General features: G+C 35.6%; 1 protein-coding gene across 3 annotated transcripts; it reads left to right on the top strand.

Moving 5' to 3' along the window:
* Positions 1-1,504: 1,504 nt before the first annotated feature.
* LOC127978605 (actin nucleation-promoting factor WASL) lies at positions 1,505-20,014 on the top strand. 3 transcript variants are annotated; one of them, XM_052583385.1, is made up of 11 exons: positions 1,507-1,916; positions 7,635-7,769; positions 8,865-8,951; positions 9,341-9,437; positions 9,948-9,971; positions 13,017-13,221; positions 13,604-13,646; positions 14,574-14,727; positions 17,145-17,638; positions 18,713-18,821; positions 18,921-20,014. In XM_052583385.1, exons 1-11 carry the CDS (start codon positions 1,809-1,811, stop codon positions 18,977-18,979), a joined length of 1,515 nt encoding a protein of 504 aa, XP_052439345.1. In that variant the 5' UTR covers positions 1,507-1,808; the 3' UTR covers positions 18,980-20,014. The 3 variants fall into 3 exon arrangements, with proteins under 3 accessions (XP_052439354.1, XP_052439345.1, XP_052439363.1); XM_052583394.1 differs by lacking the exon at positions 9,948-9,971 and having other exon boundaries at positions 1,505-1,916; XM_052583403.1 differs by lacking the exons at positions 1,507-1,916; positions 7,635-7,769; positions 8,865-8,951; positions 9,341-9,437; positions 9,948-9,971 and adding an exon at positions 11,642-12,288.
* Positions 20,015-22,012: the final 1,998 nt, after the last annotated feature.

Below are 22,012 nucleotides of genomic sequence, written 5' to 3'. Positions count from 1 at the left end.
CAATGTCAATAGGTGTGTTTACAGCAAATGGTAATCGCAAGCAGGCTGGAGCCCTCACTTTCAATGAAAACATGATCTCACTGGCTGTGTATTAGATTATTTAAAAGTTTCTTTGGTTCATTTTTTTATTTAAACTGTAAATTGGATGGTTTATTTATACCACATTTAATATGGAATTGTAAATGAAAGTGATTCGAGGTGGAGTAAAATTGTTTGGTTACAGAATATGAGGTTAGAGTCCCTAATCAGACATATAAAAGTCAAGTTGTAAAGATGACAGAATTAACTACAGTATTAATTGTCAATTAAAAAAAAAAAAAGATATGGGAAAAGAATGTTTTAGAAATTGGTTGAACAAAACAAAGACATACCTGAATATATGTTTTCATTCCTTTCTTTTGGCATAATCAGTTTTTACCCACTGACTCTCTCTCTCTGTGTGTCTCTCATCTAACTGGTTTTTCAGGTTTCTGTCTGTTTACCTCACTGCTCAACCATGTTTGGGAGTGACTAAATTCAAGCAGGAACTGGAAAAACTCAGAAGTGTTGACGGCTACTAATATTTTCACCACATCAAACCTTATACCCAAAGCTTCACAATCAACATAGCTGAGGAGTTTCTGTAAATTATTACATTAACTTGTCATAAAGCCTCCTGATGTCAAGATATTACCGAAGACGAAAGAACAGACTGGCTACATTATTGTTTAAAATATTTAATGTGGCTCAAATCAGAACACACATCCATATTTTATTGTACTTTAACATATTTAAGAAACACTCTACCAAGAGACAGACTGTCAGTGCTAAGAAGGTGCAAAATAAGTTCAAGTGGCTATTTTGTAATTAGGAGCAATTGTTTTTTTAAATTGTTGTCTTGTTTTTTTTTTTTTTTTTTTTTGTGCAAAGAGGCCATGTAAGTCACATTCCTACTCTAATTAAGCTTGGCTTTATTGTTGTGGACTCTTCATTCTTTTATTTTATTTTTCTTTATTTTCTTTTGCACTGTTGTTGTTTGTATAAGAAGCCTGCTTCAAACCGTATTATTGCAGCGCTAAAAATATTTTTTTAATTACTTATAATTTTTAAAAAAACTCCCACTTGACTCCACGTCATGACTCCGCCCACACTGCGTTTCTTTGTGAAACTGCGTTTGACTGCGTTAATGCCTTGACTGCGCTTTATAATGTCTAATAACCAACTAATTTTTGTTTTAAAAGCATTTAAGTGACTATTTCACGTTATAAGTAGACTAAACACGATATGAATCCTACTATAGCGAAGGCTTAACTCATTAACTCATGTTAACGTTGCTTGGTAACCTTCCCAGAGCGTCTAGTCACGTAATTCCTTGAATATTCATAGGCCACGCCCCACACCTCTCGGATTCGCCAGATCACCTGCGCTCAGGCCCAAAGCCCGCCTCTCGTCCAATTAGATGTGGCTACTCATGGAACGCCAAGGCACGTCGTTAATATTCATAAGCTACTCTTTCGCCGTAGTGGGATTTGTAAATTCGCCGCGTTTCACTGTCATGCGCATCGGTGGCAGTGCCATGTTGGATCGAAAGCTCGGTGCACAGGAGTTCAGATGAAACTTTAGAGTCTCAAGACGACGTTGGATAACCAAACGAGGATCGCGTTTTATTTCTGAGACACAAGACCTCTCTCAACCCACCACCGGCCGAAACACAACAGGCCTGGATATGAGAGCCTTCGGGTCCAAGCGGCGGTGATTAGAGATCAATGAACACGTATTTTCTGTTGAACACTTCCTGATCACAAGTTCACACCATCGGATTGTCAAAAATGAGCGGTCCACCTTCACACAGGAGGCCTGGGATCAATATCGGCTCCATTCTTCTCACCCCGCAAGAAAACGAAGTGCTTTTCAACCACCTGGGCAAGAAATGCACGGTAAGTTCTCACGCATTTGCTTGATTTCTTTCCCAGGTAGTGTTTGTTGATGTTACCAACTCGATTCAGTGTAACTAATGATTCCTCTGGAATGTATCACTTGGATAATCCATTCACGGAATACAGAGATACATTGTATCCAATTGTTAAACAGACGCATGTGTCTGACAGTGTTTCTGGTGCAATGCATGCTTTTAAACTTTCAGGTGAACTTGTGTGAGGTTTTCAGACTTTTTGACAAAAAATATGATTACCTCCCAAATAAAATATATGACGGCTATATATTTTTCCATAATCACTCATATATATATATCAGCGTTTCATGACATCTTTAAATAACTCTGGAAACGTTAAGTGCTTTATTTTACCTTAGCAGTTGTTTAATGTAAAGAAAGACCTTCATAATTCAGGGTTGCCAGGTTTTCATAAGAAAACCCGCCTAATTACTACTCCAAACTTGTCCAAGTTTAGCCCAGTCGAGTTTCAGAGGGGTACCTAGTTAATTTTAGCACTCCAGGATAAATATCATGTTATTAGAGTCGCTTCAACCCGCGTACATGAAAAAAATCAACCCGTTACGACAGGGTTAAAGTACCTAATTCCGCGGGATAACCGCGGACTTGGCAACACACAGCAGTAGGCGAACTTGATTAGGCGGTGTAAGCATATTGGCTCATGCATTTATGTTCCTCTCACAGCTTGATTTTATGGCAGATGAATCCCGTCACCTGACAGCACCTCATAAAATTCTTCCTTTTCCTCTGATTGTTTCAGTCTCAACGTCAAATAGTCCTGGTTTCAAATACTAGACATTCACCACCTTTACATTTCCCAGTCTTATGCTATGTGTACAGTGATAATAAGCAGCCTTTCATAACTAAGACTCATTGGAGGAAACTGTTGTCACTGTTGGTGTGTCTGTTCAAACTATCAATAATGTGTAACCAAATATTCAAAATTGGGAGGAGCAGGTGGAAAAGACATTGAATGTTTGGCTGATATGGCCTACATTGTGCAATTCTATGCACATTTCTCAAATTTTAAGTAACATTTGCCGTATAAAACTGTTCATTTTGAGACTAACCCTAGGCACAATGACCATCTTGGTCACATTTATTGACCGACAATCTCAAAATGACTATAGAGTTGGTAAATTAATCAGTCCTGATGATATTTTTATTTATGGGTCAAAATGAGACGTCCCATTTTGGTGTCCGCTTCAAATAAAAGCAATTTTATATACATCGGTAGAGTGTCTACTTTAATGTAAAATTTTATAAAATGTAAAAATGTGTGATAAAGTGTTTCATTATCGTTCATTTTAAAACATTTATGTAAAAATGTAAATAAAAAATAAATAAATGGGGGGAAAATTATAAATAATTAAAATGTACTTATTGAAAATATAAAAGTAAAAAATTTTAACATTCTATTTTTTTTTTTACATTTAAAAAAAACATCTGGGTAAAAAAAAACAGTGGTTTGAAAGATAGTAGACTATAAAATAAAACACATTATAATATTAAAAAAAAAAACAATTAAAGCTGGATTTAATTTGTATTTATATATTTTTGATGCTCAAATCACTTATCATTTTGAACCTTGTTAACCATAAGTTGCACCTTTCGATTTTGTAGCGATAGTTGATGGTAACCTTTTGATCTCTAGTTTAATAGACAGACATGTTTAATCATCAGTGTCATCAGATTTCTCTCGACTGTTGTTGCGTAACATGGAGTTTTTTTTTGGGTAATGTTTAGTCCAGTGTCACGTGCTGCTCTCTCTCACCTGTGCGTTTGTAGTTCAGTCTGTTTCCTCATTCCACTACGTTCCCTGTTGTGTTCCTACACGAAAGTCGTGTTCTTAAGAGAGCGATAACTAAGCTTCTCTTTTCACATGAGGGCACCTGGGTTTCCAAAGTGCCTTGTTCCTCCGTTTAAAACTGGAGTCGCTGGACTTGTTGCCCAAAATTCATAGATAATCTCGCATGACATGAGTCCTTTACGTACTTTACATTCCTGGCGGCGTTGGATGGTGACACATCTTATCATAAGCTTGCGATATCAAGGCTTAGAGTCACCTTTAACATTGATTATGAAAGTCTTTTCACATTCTAACGGACGTGTTGTGGCATGATTGAAGCGGGTGTGTTGTCCACATCTCTGAGGATTCAGTTCACTTGCTGTGAATCACAGAACCATGATTTTGTGACCTTTCTTGTTATTCTTCTCTTCTGCCAGCGGTTTTGGGAGCTTTTGCTTCATGGTGCTCACACACCGACTGGATGCAGTGTTAGTTTTAGAGCAGGACTGCTCGATCAGCCCACCGTGAGGATGTGGTCCGGTGGGCCTCAGTGGTTTTCTGCTGCTGATGGCAGTATGTGGTTCTCCTCCTGCATGTGAATGTGGGGGGGGTTGGAGAACCAGTCCTCTCAGGTAGTTCCTGCTGGCCGGGTTTCTGTCATTTTTGGTTGTTTGAACCCTGAGGACGGCTACAAATCTCTTCGTTTGAGTGTGTAATGAATAGAATTTGATAATAGCATCGATCAGGGGTCTCCAATCTCGGGAGTTCAGCCCAACCCTAATTAAACACACCTGAAGCAGCTAATCAAGATCTTACGAGGCAAGCGACACCCCGGCAGAGATTCTTCAGCTTTCACCCTCAATTTTATCCTTTCAGTGTGAGTTTTTCAATGTCCAGATATATAAGAGTGGGGTGGCTGATGGACGAAATAATAATTTGTACATGTTGGTAGAATTGTAATAGCTTCCCCTTCAGTTCTACTAACTGTATAGCGCTAGTTATAATTAGTTTTTCACTGTTAACTTCATTTTTTTTTTTAACACGCATCTGTTTGTTAATTTGCTTTGGGCTATTTAGATTATTAGGTTATTGATTAGTTTTTGATGCAAAAATAACTAACCCCTTGCTAAAGTATAATGACATTAAATTATATTTATTGGTTGATTAAATTATTTACCTACTGAATTTATCAATTCTTATTATTTACAAGTTATTGTAGTACATATCCAAAGTGTCTTTTTATTTTTATTTATTTATTTCTTGCATGAACACAAATTTCTTTTATGTATTACTTTATGTATAATTATGTAGCTTTATTTTAAAATGTGATAGACATTTTTTATTATTTATTAAAATCATATTACTTATTTTTTCATTAGTTTTATGTATTATTTTTAAGTTTAAGATATGTAATTATTTGAAACTCACCATGGCTCACCAAGGCTGCAGTTATTTGATGAAAAATACAGTAAAAACAGAAACTTTAATTTTTTTATGTAAAGTGTAATTAATTCCTGCACAGCTCAGACTTCAGTGTCACATGATCCTTCAGAAATCATTGTGATATGCTGATTTAATCGTCTTATTATTAAATTGATTAACTTTCCTTAATATTTTTGTGGAATCGGATACTTTTTTCAAGATTCTTAGGAAAGTTAAAAAGAAAAGCATTTATCAAAAATACATTTTTGTACATTGTACATTTTTGAATGTCTTTACTGTCACATTCGTTTTGTATAATGTCTCTTTTCTTTGCTGTATGATCATCAGTGATGTCATCAGTGATGTCATGCATAAATACATATAGGCTACATTACATCACCAGATTTCTTCCGGAGGTCATTTCCGCTAGCCGCAGCTAATAATGAGCGAGAAACTATGAGATAACATCACACACACTCGGGATCGGATGGATGCCGCTGACTTTGTGAACTGATAATAGGCGGCAGCTTCATTCAGCCAATGAGAGCGCAGAAGCCCCTCTCGCTGTGTGTGTGTGTGATCCTACTGTGTCCCTGTAAACCTTCCTCTCGCTTTTATCTTTGAGTGAGTCTGTAGCAGCTCGCAGGCCTGGCTCTATTGGCTTTGCTGGTCTTCTTTGATTATGTAAATCATCTGGCCCGTCCCGAGGATGGATGCTGATTGTTAATTCCTGAAAGTGGCTGTTTGGCGAGGACCTCTTCATGTGTATTGCAGCTATTCACTTAAAAGTGCTGCTGGGAAGTTTGGGATTACATCACTGTCACAAACTCAGTTTTTAAGAGTAGCCGGCCTGTCCTTTGTGGCTTTTCTCTATAAATATTGACTGGCTCTTTTGTTCTGCTTCCTCTCAGCGGGTTCGTCTCGGGTCAAACTTGATTTGTAAACTCAGATGCATGCGTTGGTTTCATCTCGGGTGTATCCTTGTTTTTCCTCGAAGGCGACATATTGTGGGAAAGCAGACAGTCCAGGATTTTGTCTTTCACTTTTCAGTGTTTGTTCAGTCCTTTATTAAAGCTAAACTGGAAAAACCGGTCATTTTGTGGAAGCTTATTTCCAACATGGAATAAAAAATAAAAAGATCATTGTGACCTTTTCTCATGATTATGACTTTATATTTCATAATTCTGAGTTTGTGTTTCTTGCAAGTCTGAGAAGAAAAGCCACAACTGTGAAAGAAAGCCTTTATTTATTTATTTTATTGTATTCCTTTTATTCCATAAACTAAATTGCAACTTACAGTAACTCATAATTTTTATTATTTTTATTCCATAAAAAATAAGCTCACATTTTTTTCTCAAAGAGAAAGTCTAAATTGTGAAAGTCGTGATTACCTTTTTTTTTTTTAACTCTTTTATTCCCATAAATTAAAATGGTAATTGCAACTTTTTATCGTACTTTTTTCTCAGAATTGTAAGATGTTACCGCAATTCTGAGAAAAGTCTGAAATATGATTATTTTGTTTTTATTCTTTTTTTTTTCTCACAGTTCACTTTTTGTCCTCACAAGTGATAATTAACATCAGACAATTTAGACTTTTTTTTCTGAGAAAAAAATGCTGAGATTTGTTTTTTTTCTTCTGAGATATAAACAATCTATGCTCACAAATATATAAGTCATAATTAACTTTTTTTATTCCTATTTTATTTATTTTATTTCATTAAAAATAAAGAAAAGTAATTGTGACTGTTTATCTCACAACTGACTTTTATTTTTCAAAATTCTGAGTGCATATCTCTTTTTTTTTCAGAATTTTTGTAATGCTATTGATATCACAATCAAGAACTCATTAACACATGACCGCAAACATTTATACATCTATCTATTTAATATTCAGAAACTTGGTTCAATCTAGCTATTATGATAGTTTACGTATAAAAGGTGAACTACCAAAACTCTTCCGTAGAATTTAGTTCTTTTTGTATTATACATGCATGCTCTAATTTTTGGTAGTATTAAACATGATCTATGATCATGAGCTGTGCTTTCTGCCGAAGAGGTTGGACTGCAGTGTTAATGTGTTCATTCCTCTAGATTAGTCTGAGAGAGCGTGAGCGTCTTCTTTCTCTGGTGTTGTGACTGGTGGCTTCGTGAGGAGACTATCAAAGGCATCGTGTGTTGGGCGTCTTTCACTGTGGTCCTCCTCGCTCACATCCGTCATGAGGTGTTTGCCCTGTGAATGACCACCGATGTTGAACGGCACAGTTTGTGGTAGTTTCATAGGATTAAAACTTTAAAATTGAGCACTTGTTGTGAGCTTTATAGAACATGCATGTATAAACCAGTCATCTTCACTTTTAAAGCTTTTATCATTGTGAAATGTATACTTGGGCATCTGTTTACACAGAAGTTAATGTGACCTTCATAAGCAGGTGCAGAATGACATCTCCATTACAGATTTGTAATAGTTGTGCTGTTTCTCTTCTGTCTCTGCAGAGTTTGTGTTCAGCCGTGGTGCAGGTCTATGGAGCAGACAGAAACTCATCCTGGGTGAAGAAGTGCTGTGGGGTGGCCTGTCTGGTGAAAGACAACCCTCAGAGATCTTACTTTATCAGGGTGTTTGATATGAAAGTAAGTCAACCGACGCTCCATGTGGGTCAGATGTCTTTTAGATACCTCGGGGCTAGGGGTGGACTATGTGGAAAAAAATATCATAGCACAGTTTTCTTTTCTTTTTGAAATCTCACAAATCTTTGTCATGTTGGTTTTACTATTTTGCAAGTTGTTTGAGCGTTAAAGCCAAACTAATTTCCTAACTATCAAATTCAATGTGGGCCAGCAACTGTTTGGTTATCCACATTCTTCAAAATATCTTCTTTTGTGTTCAGCACAAGAAATAAATTAATACAGGTTTGGGACAACGTGACAGTGAGTAAATAATGACAGAAATTAAATTTTAGGGTGATCTATCCCTTAACGGTAATGACAGTAGACTGCATGTTTAATAGGTGTACTGTCCCTTTAAGACCTTCACGTATGTATCTAATACAGACACACATACTGTATGTTTTTCTCTCAACTGTTTACTTTCACTTTAGACATAACCAACTGAGTCTAAATGTTTTAACAGTATTAGCTCAAAAGAGAACTTGGTTCAATAATTAGGTGCTGTTTGACAGGCTTTAGCGAACTTAAGAAATGCCTCCTGACCTCAGACCTGTTTTAAACACTTTATATCATTTATAAGAAATGGCAAGCTCAATGAGAAAAATGTACAACAAACAAACTGTATAATATTATTTTATATTAAACTTATTTATTATTTACACTTTTATATTTCATTCATGTATTTTTTAAATTGTTCATGAAGTAGAAGAAATATTATAAAAAGTATCTTTATTTATAGATAAATTTGTATTTATTTTATGAATATCTTGTATATAAAATATATATATTTTTAAATGTATATGTTCGCACATGTTTTTATACATGTGTATATACTTTTTTTTTATTAAGTAATATAAATCACATTTTATTTATTAATTTATATGCATATTATTTATTAATTTATATGCATATTATTTCAATATTTAATTCATTTTATGAATTTATTTTACTGTATAAATAAAATCTTTATTCATATAAATAAAATAATCTAACATTTCACACATGGAAGTCATGTTTCTCTTGGTATTAAGGAAACCATTTCTTCTTCTGCTTTGACAGGAGGGAAAACAATTGTTTCATCAAGAGTTCTACAACAACTTTTCAATAAACTTCTCCAGGCCATACTTTTTCACCTTTGCTGGAGATGTAAGTACTTGGATGCCCTTTGTGTTTTTCAAACAGTCATGCTGTATGCTTGTACTTCCCCTGTCATGGACACAGACCGATAAAGTTTGTTAAAATCAATGTTAACATGAAATTGAATCTTATTACGCATGATTCATCCATGCACTTTATCCTCAAAAAAAAAAAAAGTCTTTGTAATCCTTCATTAAAATGTCGATTTATTATTGTTTTACTCTAAAATGTGCTGCATTCAAAAGTTAAATGAGTTGCAAATGCTATTTTGTTTAAGTGAATCAGTGCAGGGGTTTTTCCTGTTTGAATAACTCTTCTGAATCATTTGTGTTTTGATTAATGACTTCTAGTCTGTCTGCAGTGTATATAAAGCATATTTAATATGCATTTGTCCGCAGACGTGCCAGATCGGCCTCAATTTTGCCAGTGAGGAGGAAGCCAGGCGATTCAAGTCTGCTGCCAATGAACTTCTGATTAAAAGAGGGAGGAAAACCGGTAAATTCAGCCGCATATCAGCCTGTATCTGTCCTCCACTTCATGACAAACTCTGTCTATGTATTGTGCTGCAAAGACATAATTTGGGTTTCTTCTGGCATGACTCAGTTGCTCCTTTTATCTACTTCTGTCACTCTTTCTTTACTGCTATTTCCCGCTCTCCCAGTGTGTTCTTCCTAACCAAGGCTCCTCACACAGTTTCCTCGTCTGTTTGTGCCACGTCTTGCTGTTTGATGTCTCTAGGTCTGCTTCTGATTAGCTCTGCTCTTTAACCACTTCCTGTCTTTGTGTCGACTGACTCAGCAACTTTTCCTTGGACAAGGAGAGCATTGTGCATTTGAGTATTTTCCAGTGCACTTCCAACTAATAATAAACAACTTCTGATCTTTCCTACCAGCACTAGATTGATCCTAAACCTCCCCTTCCTGCTCTTTCACTAATAAACCTCACATTTTAAAATCAGGTGGTGGTGAATTAAGTAGTAATGGTTATCTTAATTTTGTCTTGCAGAAAAAAGACGTGACCCACCTAATGGTAGGTTGTTTACTAATGAATTACATTATTTGTTGATAGACTGAGCTTTAAACATGACTGACAAAGTTTATGATTTAAAATGTATTTATTTCTCCACACGATTTGAAGATATGCGCTTATTAATACACAACAAATCTTGGATAATCAGGTTGCAAAAGAAATGTGCAAGTTGCATCTTGCAAAAAAAAAAAAAACCTTTGCAAAGAAATTGAAATTATTTTTTCATGGAGGTAAAAAGGTCATTAAAATTTTGTATTGACAGTTTGGCCCAAAATTCTCATTACTATTAAATAACATTATTCAATTCAATAAATACAATTCTGCCATTCTGTATAGCTACGCTTAATATTTGCTAATAGTTTTCCTACAATTCACCACATAGTTTAAAATGCACATAAGCAAACATTGAGCAAATGCAATTTCCAAACTTGCACACCATCCCCCTTGTGTGCTGTTGCTCAAAACTTGATCTACACAGTGGTGATGGTCTTTTAACTGTAAGGCCCCCAGGAGCCATCAACATTCCACCCAACTAACGTATGTTAACAGTCCATTTCTCCGCTTTACCATTCACCCCAGAGGCAAACAAAAAAAATCCAGCAATACTGGAAAATCTGGTCACTTCCATCCGTCTTACAGACAAGCAATGCTGAAGCTTTGGAATAACATGTTTCAGCTATTCAGCCGTGTAGAAGCAGATAAACTGGATTTGGATTTCAAATATCTGCTTCTTTTTAATGAAAGAAGATTATTTTGCATGTGTAAAGGTGCTGTTTCAAGTGAGCCAAAAGTGCATGATCAAGTGACCTATAGGTGATTCATGGATACATGATCTCCTGACATGTGTCTGATGTCTGTGGATGAACAACACGACAAATATTAGACCTCTTCTATTTGAGAGGATTTTCTCTGCTGGTTATATAAATTTACTCGGTTTACTCGGATCAACAGGGGTTTTCCTTCTCATAATTTCGTGCCACACACTTATAGAACAATTATAGGTTTGTAAACATTCAGGATGCACGGGCATCATGGTTGCAGAAAACCTGGGAGCGAATAGCCTTTACGGATAGAGAATTAAACGGATACAGTATAAAATTGTAAGGTTTGAACAGATTGCCGATTATATTGATTAGATGTCATTTTCAAAATGTCCTCTGCATATTACAAGAGCTTGCCACTAAGCGATAATCACTGTTATTCAATTAATTTGACGCTAGATAGTGGGATAGTCTTACAGGTCTGGAATAAACAAATAATAAAAAAAGTACATTTTAATAATTCAAAATTCTGACTATTCTCGCAGTTCAGAATGAAAAAACTTTGAGTTATAAAGTCTGAATTTGGATATATAAACTTGCATTTGCGATGAAAAAAAGTCAGAATTATGTAAAAATGTTAATAGTAAGGTTTGTAGGACATCATTGAACAGCAAATATGAATTTTATGTAGGCGTATTATTTATATCAAATGTATGCTTTAAAAGTAGCGTAATCGTAGCAGTTTTCATCCAAAATATGTCCATTTAAACGTCAGCATTTCGTTTCAAATGGCATCTTTTGACGACAGTGTTCTAAAAAAATTATTTGCATTCCAATCTTGACATCAAAAGGCACAAAAATATATATATTTTTTATCTTATTTCATGGATTTTACCCGTTTACTTCCACTTGTTTCCAGTGTTTTTCTGCAAACACTATCCGCACGCAGCTGCAAGTGACGTAACTGTGACGTCTATGCTAAATTGGTATATATTCATCTAGTACTGACATTCATTTTGGTATGATTAGCGCCCTCTGGCTGCGTGGAGGGAAGTGTAGCGTGTCCTCATCACACCGTGCTTGGAAGAACCTGAGAGATTTGTGGCAGCTTATTGCTGGGTTTAACGGTTATGTAAAATCCAGCGGGGGTGTATAATTTGCCGGGATTAAAAAGAGGCGGGTCTTTATGTCCCTTCAAATGCTGGCAGAGAACAGCAAGAGCAGCCTGACCAGACCCAGCTGTGTCGTGGACATCTGCATGCATTCAGAGATGATGTTCTGCACTACCTTTTTGTCAGCGCCGACTGATGAGATACTAGATGAGGCTTCAGATTTGGGAGGTTGCCTGGCTCCCCTGCAGTGCCTCGTCCTCCCACAGGACGAGCTGTACTGTCCGTTCTCGGACCCCACGGCTAACCTGCGGCACAGCGAGCGCACCTGTGTGGTGATGGGTAAAATCCTCCTGAATCTGGGTTTAGGGGGTGGAGACATTAGCGGACGCTTTAGCCCGTTGTTTTTATTCTCGCCCGCTTGCAATGTCGAACGCGAGGACGCAGGTAGGTTATGCCCTGAGATGTGGTGAAGTTTCTCTGAACACTTCTACATGATTGGACGTGGTGTTTTATTGGCCCGTTTAGTCTTAAAGCAGTTTCTTGTGTTCAGTGCATTTAAGAAAGTGAGTGTTATAGAAAGTGCTTGTTTATAGAATCCATGAAATAAAAACGATAAATAAAAAACATGTCAGATTTTTCTCTCATAATTTGCATTGATATATATATATATATATATATATATATATATATATATATATATATATATATATATTATATAACTCCAGAATTAGGACTTTTATTTTCACCATTTTGACTTCTCAGAATAATGAGTTTTATCGCAATTCTGACTTTTTCTTAGAATTATGAGTTTGCATCTCAAAATTGGCTTTTTTTCTATAGTTCTGGCATTTTATTTTAAAAGGCATTTGTGGCTATCTCAGATGTTATTTTTTTTTGTTATTTTTTTTATTATTATTTCATGCAAATGCGAGTTTGTATCTCAGTCCAGACCTTTCCTCCCAAAATTGCAAGAATTATGTGACAAAATCATAATTGCAAGATATAAACTCTTTGAATAAAAGTCAAAATCATGAGAGTGACAAAATTGTGAAATAAATCAGAATTACCCTAATTCGTTTTTTTTTATTGCCTTGTTGGAAGCATGCTTCCACATTTTTATCCCATTACTTAATGCAGAATTTAAAAAAAGAATTTGATTGTTTTCGTTTCAGAACCATCAGGACCTTTAGGACCGACACTTCCGATGGCAACAGTGGACATAAAGAACCCCGAAATCAACAGCCAGCGTTATCAGAATAACACTCAAATGAACAACATCAACCTCCACAGCAACTTCAACTGGAAAGACAAAGGCAAAGGCAAGAACAAGAAGAAGAAAATATCCAAATCTGAAATCGGCACCCCGAGCAATTTCCGGTGAGTTCACTTTTGAGTTCAAAACCACTTGGTTCCGCGCTTCCCTTTCTAGAATTGTTGGTTTTGGCCAGGTATTGCATACACTTCCTTGTGCACTTAACAGTAAAGCTGCTTTATCAAAGCAGAGTTCCTGTTTTTTTCCTGGCCGTTTGCTCAGTACGTTGTGATGGAAAGTGTAATCTGATGGCCACCTGTTTTTAATCTCATGTAACGTATCCCAGACGTGGATAATCTGGACTTTATATTCGAGGAATCATAAAGTCGACTTCCTCAAACATGAACATGTTTATTGATGTACCTTTAATCTCCGTTTTATCTTTATTTGATCAATGCATTTACAGTTTCTTAGCTGTTTTTTATTGAAATGTCTTTATTTTTCCAGGCATGTCGGACACGTCGGCTGGGATCCCAACACAGGCTTTGATGTGAGGAATTGTGACACTGCATGTTTTCATTCAGTGCATCTGTTTACATGTTCATCATTTTCTGGGTCACGGGTCACGTCAGGAGATGATTCACAATTGCAAGTCATCTCTTACACAATGTAATTGTAGGGGCTGTATCTTTATAATCCAAAAACAATCATTCTCCCAAAAATCAAGGATCATATTTCAGGTGTTGCGCTGGAGAGTGTGTATTAGATCTGTGTGGCTCCACTTTTTAATTTGAATTTCCCCTGAATGGGAGATTACATAAAGGGGATTTCTGCAGAAGCAATTTTTCATTATCAGAGGAAAGAATTATTAAGCCCTATGCGGTACAGTCATCTGTTTCTGTGGTTTAAGAATATTCTGAAACATCGTGGCCCCCAAAAGTCTTAAGATATCTTAAATGTTATGTTAAAAATATGTGAATCTCATTGCATTACATAAGAAATGAGCAAACGGGGTGGCTTTTTTCAAACAATACATTTCACAAAAAGAAACTGGTTAGGTTTTCCGTTATTTAAAAAATAGATATACTGTTCAAAACGAAGACGAAAAAGTATTATTTTTCTGGTTACTGGAATACACTATTGTTCAAAAGTTTGTGGTCAGTAGAAGTTTCAATGCTCACCAAGGCTGCATTTAATGCACTTCATTTTCTCATTTCTGTGATAAAACAGCATTTATTCAAATATTTTATAACATTTTAAATGCCTTCACTGTCACTTTTGATCAGTTTAATGCATCCTTGCTGAATGCATAAAAAAAAAATCATACTGACCCCATACTTCTGTATCTCCAGCATTAAAAGCGTGACTTTAAAAAAGAGAAATACTGTGACATAAGAAGCAGAAGTTAACTCTAATTTTAATTTGATTTGCATTCCATTTTTGTCTCGTTTGTTAACTTTTGTTTGTCTTTTCTCAGTTGAATAATCTGGACCCAGAACTAAAGATCCTGTTTGACATGTGTGGCATTTCTGAGGCCCAGCTCAAAGACAAAGAGACGTCTAAAGACATCTACGAATTCATTGAGCAGAGAGGAGGAGTAGAGGCGGTCAAAAATGAGCTTCGACGACAAGGTGAGTCCGAGAGTTTGCGTACAATTATCAGGTCTTATTAGAACGTATCTAAGCAAACCTTATCTTATGTTTTACTGTAATAAAGTAATGTTTGAATAATTTGTCCATCAGGACCCCCACCGTGTTGTGGTAGGTCGCTTTCTCAATTTTGCATGAGTTTGCAATGAAAAAAAGAACTAACAGTTAGTTTTTTTTACCTAAAAAAAAAGGGGCACAACAGTGGCCCAATCAGAAGGCTTGCATCATTAATAAAAGTCTGCTGTGTGCTGAAGCTGTGTGTGTATCTTTAGAGATCATATTGTAGCCTCGAGTCAGAACCAGAGTTGGAGTCAAGACCTTAAAACACTCCAAATTCCCAGAACCAGACTGATCCCTGTTCAGGAAACAGGATGAAAAAAACAATATATATATATGTACAGTACAGACCAAAAGTTTGGAAACATGACTATTTTTTTATGTTTTTTAAAGAAGTTTCTTCTGCTCATCAAGCCTGCATTTATTTTATCAAAAATACAGAAAAAAAAAAATATTGTGATATATTATTACACTTTAAAATAATTTTTTAAAAATGTATTATACTTTAAATTATAATTTATTTATGTGATGCAAAGCTGAATTTTTAGGATCATTATCACATGATCCTTTAGAAATCATTCTAATATGAGGATTCATTATCAAAGTTGGAAATATTTTAGTATTTTTTCAGAACATGTGATACTTTATTGTATACTTTGAATAAAAAGTAAAAAAGAAGCTATGTTTTAAAAATATAATTTTTTTATAATAACAATATACACTATGGTCAGTAATTTGGGGTCAGTAATTTTTTTTTCTTTATTTTTTTTTTTAAAATAAAATCAATATTTTTATTCAGCAAGTATGTGTTAAATTGATAAAAAGTGATCGTAAAGAAAATCTATTATTAGAATATATATTATTAGAGTTTTTTTTTTTTTTTTTTTTTTTTTTAATAAATGCAGTTCTTTTTAACCTTTTATTCATCAAATATATTAGATAGCAGAACTGTTTCCAACACTCATAATAAATCAGAATATTAGAATGATTTCTAAATGATCATGTGATCGACTGATGTTACATGTGACACTGAAGACTGGAGTAATGATGCTGAAAATTCAGCTTTGCATCACAGGAATAAATTATTTTTTTTAAGTATATTCAAATAGAAAACTGTTATTTTAAGTTGTAATAATATTCCACAATATAACTGTTTTTTCTGTATTTTTTAATTAAATAATTGCAGGCTTGATGAGCAGAAGAAACTTCTTTCAAAAACATTAAAAATAGTAATGTTTCCAAACCTTTGGTCTGTACTGTATATATATAAGCGACTTTAATGCAGTCTTGAAGTCTTAACCACAAGATCAACACTCCAGCTCTGGTCAGATGTAAGAAGAACATTTCTTCTGTTTTACTCACTGCTCACAGCTCAGATTTCCCCAGTCCGACTTATTCTTCAGAGTCAGCATTTGTGTTCGCCCTGGTTTGCTGGAATAATTTCAGCTGTGAGCAGCAGCCAGAGTGAACACCGTGCATGAGCTGCTACAGCTGCTGACGAATTCAAGAACTTCTGTTTCTAAGTTGACTTTGGCTGCATTAGCGAGTGTTATTGGAGGTTAATCATTTACCACATTGTTTAGGTGGGCAATATGGACAAAATATAACTGTAACCCAAGTGTATATGAGTAACTATAATGCAAGTAAACAAACAAAAATTAGAGGTTAAGCTTTTTTTGAGGTTATGAAATTAATATATTTGAGCAAGGATGCATTATTTTCTATTTCCATTTTTTTTTTCTATCCAGCAAGCAATCTTGAAGAATACATTACTCTCTGTTTTCAACACTGATAATAATAATGTTTCTTGAGAAGCTAATCGTTATATTAGAATGATCTAAAGAAGCACGTGACTGAATAAATCACAGGAATATATTACATTTTTAAAAATGTAAATATATCAAGAATAGTTATTTAAATCGCTAGCTTTAATAATTGTTTCAATTAAATGTGAGCATAAGATGCTGCTTTCAAACGCATGAGAAAATCTTGAATATCACATATTTAATTTAGCTTTAAATAAAACAGATTTGTTTAATAGCCGTGTATTAATGCCTGTTTTTGTAAGGTGATTTATCTTCTAATCTAATTTATTTTTTCTCATTATTTGGAGCTCGAATTACCCAAACCAGAACATAAAAGTATTCATTAATTATAAATTATCCTCATATTCTTTGACTTTTTAAGTTAAAAAACCTTCAAAATAGTCATTCTGAGTGTTCTGAATCCGACTTCTGTGATTCTAAGCTGCTGTCTTAATAGCAACTTTGTTGAGATGCTTTGCATGAATCCATGTTTTAGCTGTGTTTACCGCAACGCAGCATTCTGTTATGTCTCTACAGCACCTCCACCTCCGCCCTCAAGAGGAGGACCTCCACCTCCCCCACCTCCCTCCAGAGGCCGAGGAGCACCGCCTCCACCTCCGCCGTCAAGAGGGCCCACCTCTGCTCCTCCTCCACCTCCTCCCTCCCGAACAGGATTTGGAGCGCCACCACCTCCTCCCCCCAGCAGAGGGCCTGGGACTGCTCCCCCACCACCTCCTCCACCCCAGCCTGCCTCCTTGTCTCCACCAGCCCCTCCTCCTCCTCCTCCTCCATCATCAGTGGGCGGGGCACCACCACCGCCCCCACCTCCTCCTCCGGGACCCCCTCCTCCTGCGCCTCTGCTATCAGACGGAGATTCTGGGGAGGTGCCGGGGGGTAAATCCGCACTCCTGAGCCAAATTCGAGATGGAGCGCAGCTGAAGAAAGTGGACCAAAATAACAAGCCCCCTGTGTCCGCTGGAGGCCGTGACTCACTCTTAGACCAAATACGACAGGGCATTCAGCTTAAAAATGTGAGTAGAGCCTCTTTTTTTTTCTCTTTTTTTAGCCAGTGAGAAATTCGGGAGGGGAATATTTTTGTAGTGAATGATTATCAAGTCATGAACACAAACATTTGAGTTCTTAACACACTTTTTTTTATTATTATTATAATTATGTATTTTTACACTATTGTTTAAAAGTTTGCGGTTAGAACTTTTTTAATAATTTTTTTTTAAACAAATGAATACTTTTATTCTGCAAGGATGCATTAAATTGATCAAAAATGACAGTGAAGACATTTAAAATGCTACAAAAGATTCTGATTTTTAATGCATGCTGTTTTATCACAAAATAAGAAAAAAAAGATTTCTAAATATATCATAAATGTTTCTTGAGCAGATAATCAGCATATTATAATTATTTCTAATGCATCATGTGACACTGAAGACTGGAGTAAATCAGTAATTCAGCTTTGATCACAGGAATAAATTACATTTTAAAACATTCACACAGAAAACAGTTGTTTTAAATTATAATAATAATTCACAATATTACTGTTTTTACTGTATATTTAATCAAACAAATGAAAACCTGGTGAGCAAAATGTATGTGTATGTATGTATGTATGTATGTGTATATATATATATATATATATATATATATATATATATATATATATAAATTTTTTTTTTTTTTTTCATAAAAAATTCTAATGACACCAAACTTTTGAATACTAGTGTATTCTAGTGACCAGAAATATTATGTTAATTATCTAAAACATTATATAATATAGTGAAATCTGTTTCAGATATTTAGGTCAGCTCTCTCAACCATAAATAATAAAATTACCAAAAATAAAGGAAAATTATTAGTGCATGTTCTTTGTAGAATTCCCTACATTTAGATTTTCTATTGCTTATGCAATTTAATTTATTTGTATGCAGCAATATTAACATCTCTAAGTGCAACGTCTCTCACAGCTTCAGTGTCATACCGAAAATAACTCGTGATTGATATTATTTTTTATTTTTTTTCTCCCCATGCTATCACGAGAACTGTGTGGCATGCAGATGAATAAAACCATTTTGGTCATGTGATATTTACAGGTACCCGACACTACAGACTCCGCTCCGCCCACTTCTGCCCCCTCATCTGGGATCGTGGGGGCGCTGATGCAGGTCATGCAGAAGAGGAGCAAAGCGATCCACTCTTCAGGTATGTGCAGACCTGAGCTCAGACTATTTTAGGATTGTGTTAGATGTCTTTACTTGTTTAAAAAGCAGAAAACTAAACATTCAATCTGTGGTTTTGCAGATGATGATGATGATGATGATGATGAAGATTTTGAGGATGAAGATGAGTGGGATGAATGATGACCAGGGCTGACCAGAAGAACTAAAACACTACATTGCTCTTGACAGTCTAAATCTTATCAAATTGTAATGTAAATGGACGACCGATTTGCTGTACATTTTTGTTGCCTTCATGCTTTTTTTGTATTAATCTGTGCAATACCTCATTTAATCCGTAAAGGTTTGTCCTGCATCTCCTGTAAAGGTTTTATTTTCCTCTCCTGGATTCACGTGCAATTTTACATCAAGTTTTCTTGATCTGTAGAGTTGAATGTTTTGGGGTCTTTTGTTTTGTTTTCTTTGTGATTTATTTTTTTTGAATGAAATTCGACTCTAAGGAACAAGTTGAGCACGTCTTTAATATTGATATCAAGACTCAAAGCAAGAACACTATTTTCATGCTTTTCTCTTTCCTTTTCTTATTCAGTTTAACGCTGTTATTTTCTTAGAAACCATATTTAGCCCCAATGCTAATTTGTAAATTTGTTTCGAGTTTCTGTATTTGCACGAATCAAAAAGAAAAAAGTGGAAAAACGGCGCGATTACAGCGGATATGTTTACACCATGTGTGCTATAGCTACTACGTCAGGACTCTCCTTAAAATTAGATGTGAGGAACACATTATTAGAAATATTCTGTTGCATATGCTAGTTTGCATTTTACTGTCATTACAATACATTTTGCGGGCACTTTTTTATTTTTATTTTATTTTTTTGGTCAGAAACGGTTCAAGTTGGAATTTAATGCTCATGTGTGCCATTGGGAGAAAAAAAATGCTGAAGTGGACAGTTCGTACATTCTCAATGTTTTACTAATAACACACTGTGATGGTGTACTAACTCAAGAGTGGCTCTGGTTTGTCTTGACAGTCTGCAGTGGGTCGGATCATATAGTTTCACTGTGTTTAGCAGTGTTATTACAGCAATTCAAATATCTTTTTCAGTTTTCATCCTCCGTTTAACCAGGGTCGCTTTGCATTGAGACTTGAAACCTTTGAAATGAGGTTGTAAAAGAGTTATTAAAATTGTACACAAATAAATGTTAATATTTGCAGAACCCTTGTGTATTTGGTGGTTTTATTTGATTTAATTTGAGAAACTATACAGTAAATGTGACTATAACCAGTTTTTTCTAAACCAGGAATACAGTTTTCCAAGTAGGTGATTCATAAAATGAGTGATTAGAGCAAAGTCAGGGTTTCTGCGGGTCTTAACAAGCCTTAATTAACCCATCCACAAAATACATTCAGTTTTACATTTAAAAAGGTCATTTCTAGCCCCATTTTAATGAGTTTAAAATATACAAACATACAGGGTCCGGATTAGATACTGATGTTCATACAATTAATACTCTGACGTTCCAGCAAATTCAGTTAGATCTTGCTTTTAGAAGATTAATCTTCTGACTTTGCAACTGTTTTGGTAAGTAGTATTACACAAACCTTATGGCAGAATTAATGATAATTTCAATCGATTATTGAATTAATTGCATTTAATCATTCTTAACAGTCAAATATTTACATTTATACAGACATGAAATGGAGTTATAAATCAATAAGATGAGATCAATTTTTTTTTTTTTTTTTGCATTTAAAAACAAGGTACGATTACAACAACAGCAGAAATTACCACTTTTACCAATTGTAATAACAACAACAGAAAAATAAAACCGTGCAAATTTTCAGGTCATTCCCGATACAGAAAACCCTGTTGTTTCAAGTTAAACATACCCACATTTAAAGAATTTGTCTTCTGTACAATTATCTTCAAACATTAAATGCCATCTCACCAAACACCTGCATTAATCAGAATTGTTTTCCGAAGGTTGGTGTGATTCCAAAAAGAGCACACACTATCTGTATTTACTGATGTTTTTGCTCTGGAGATGAGTTTCTTCTTCTCTCTTACAGTCTGGTTACCGAAGATACTCGGGAACCTCCACCTGCCAAGAATTATAAGGTCAGATCTCCCATTTTCTTCCAGTGTAATCAAATTAATTCTATTTATTTATTAAATAAATAACTATTTTGAATTTGAATTTTGTATTTGACCTTCTTGATTGCATATCAATAATACATTATATGCAATCAAAAACAAAATCAAGGTAAGCATTCTGTTTTTGATTTGTTTACCTATTTGAAAATCCTGTGTACTGTTTTTCCATTTTTCACAACACTAGAAGGAATCTGCCTTATCGAGACGTGCAAAATGGTCTCTATTTATAGCAACATTAAGTGTGAGGAATTTGTGGGGTCAGGATGCCAAACCTTGCTCCTGTAGGGCCACTGTTCTGCAACGTTTAAGGTCTTCAGACTCTCTAGAAACTTCCAGGAGTTTCATGGCGTACTACTGTATTGACAAGATGTTGTACCTCAAAAAAGTACAAGTTTTAGTATAATTAGTGTTTGAGCTAGTTGATTACTCCCCTGTCTAGGACTTGTGGATCCGATCCTCTGTTTCTCCAACAGTTTTCGAGTCTCATTTTCCCAGTATGTTATCAGAGCTTCCCTTCCCATTGTTCAAGTGGGAGTCTTAGCTGTGTGATCTCTCTGTCGCAGTCCAATGGGAAGGTTCTCGTCTGGGTCAATATCAGCCAACTCCTCCTCCAGTTCCTGAAGCTCCTCAGCAGTCAGCGAGGCCAACAGCTCATCTTCATCCAAATCCTCACGCTTACTCAGTCCGCGCCTGCAGCCGAATGTACTCATGGTCTCTCGTGGTCTTCTCAGAGTCTCAAAAGTCTTGATTTCGGCTCAGTATTGGTGCATCAGATCTTTCTGGGATCTTGTGTTTGGGATTTTTCAAGTGGTGTAAGTGAGAGTAGGTGCTCATGTGCTGTGGTGTGCAGCTGGAAGGGGTCTTAAGAGCAGGATCAGAGAGACGTGATACAAAGCCCCAGCCCATGATGCCATTGCTTTTTTGGGAGGTAGGAGTCATCAGGCAGAGCTGCAAAAAGCATGTGAGCTTACGACATGGTCACAGCGTGGCCTGTAAGCGAATGCTGACTGCATTGTTCATATCCAAAATAAGCAAATAGACTCTAAGGAGATGGCTAGAG

The sequence above is a fragment of the Carassius gibelio genome, chromosome A4 (genome assembly GCF_023724105.1).
Source record: "Carassius gibelio isolate Cgi1373 ecotype wild population from Czech Republic chromosome A4, carGib1.2-hapl.c, whole genome shotgun sequence".
Lineage (NCBI taxonomy): Eukaryota > Metazoa > Chordata > Actinopteri > Cypriniformes > Cyprinidae > Carassius > Carassius gibelio.
Note: the sequence above shows the minus strand (reverse complement) of the source record. Positions and strands in the feature narration are given on the sequence as shown.

Coding starts and splice junctions, on each gene's coding strand:
- LOC127978605 (XM_052583385.1), top strand. CDS start 1,809: ATGAGCGGTCCACCTTCACACAGGAGGCCTGGGATCAATATCGGCTCC. Junction 8,952..9,340: donor TTTTCACCTTTGCTGGAGAT/GTAAGTACTTGG, acceptor ATTTGTCCGCAG/ACGTGCCAGATCGGCCTCAA. Junction 9,438..9,947: donor TAAAAGAGGGAGGAAAACCG/GTAAATTCAGCC, acceptor TTTGTCTTGCAG/AAAAAAGACGTGACCCACCT.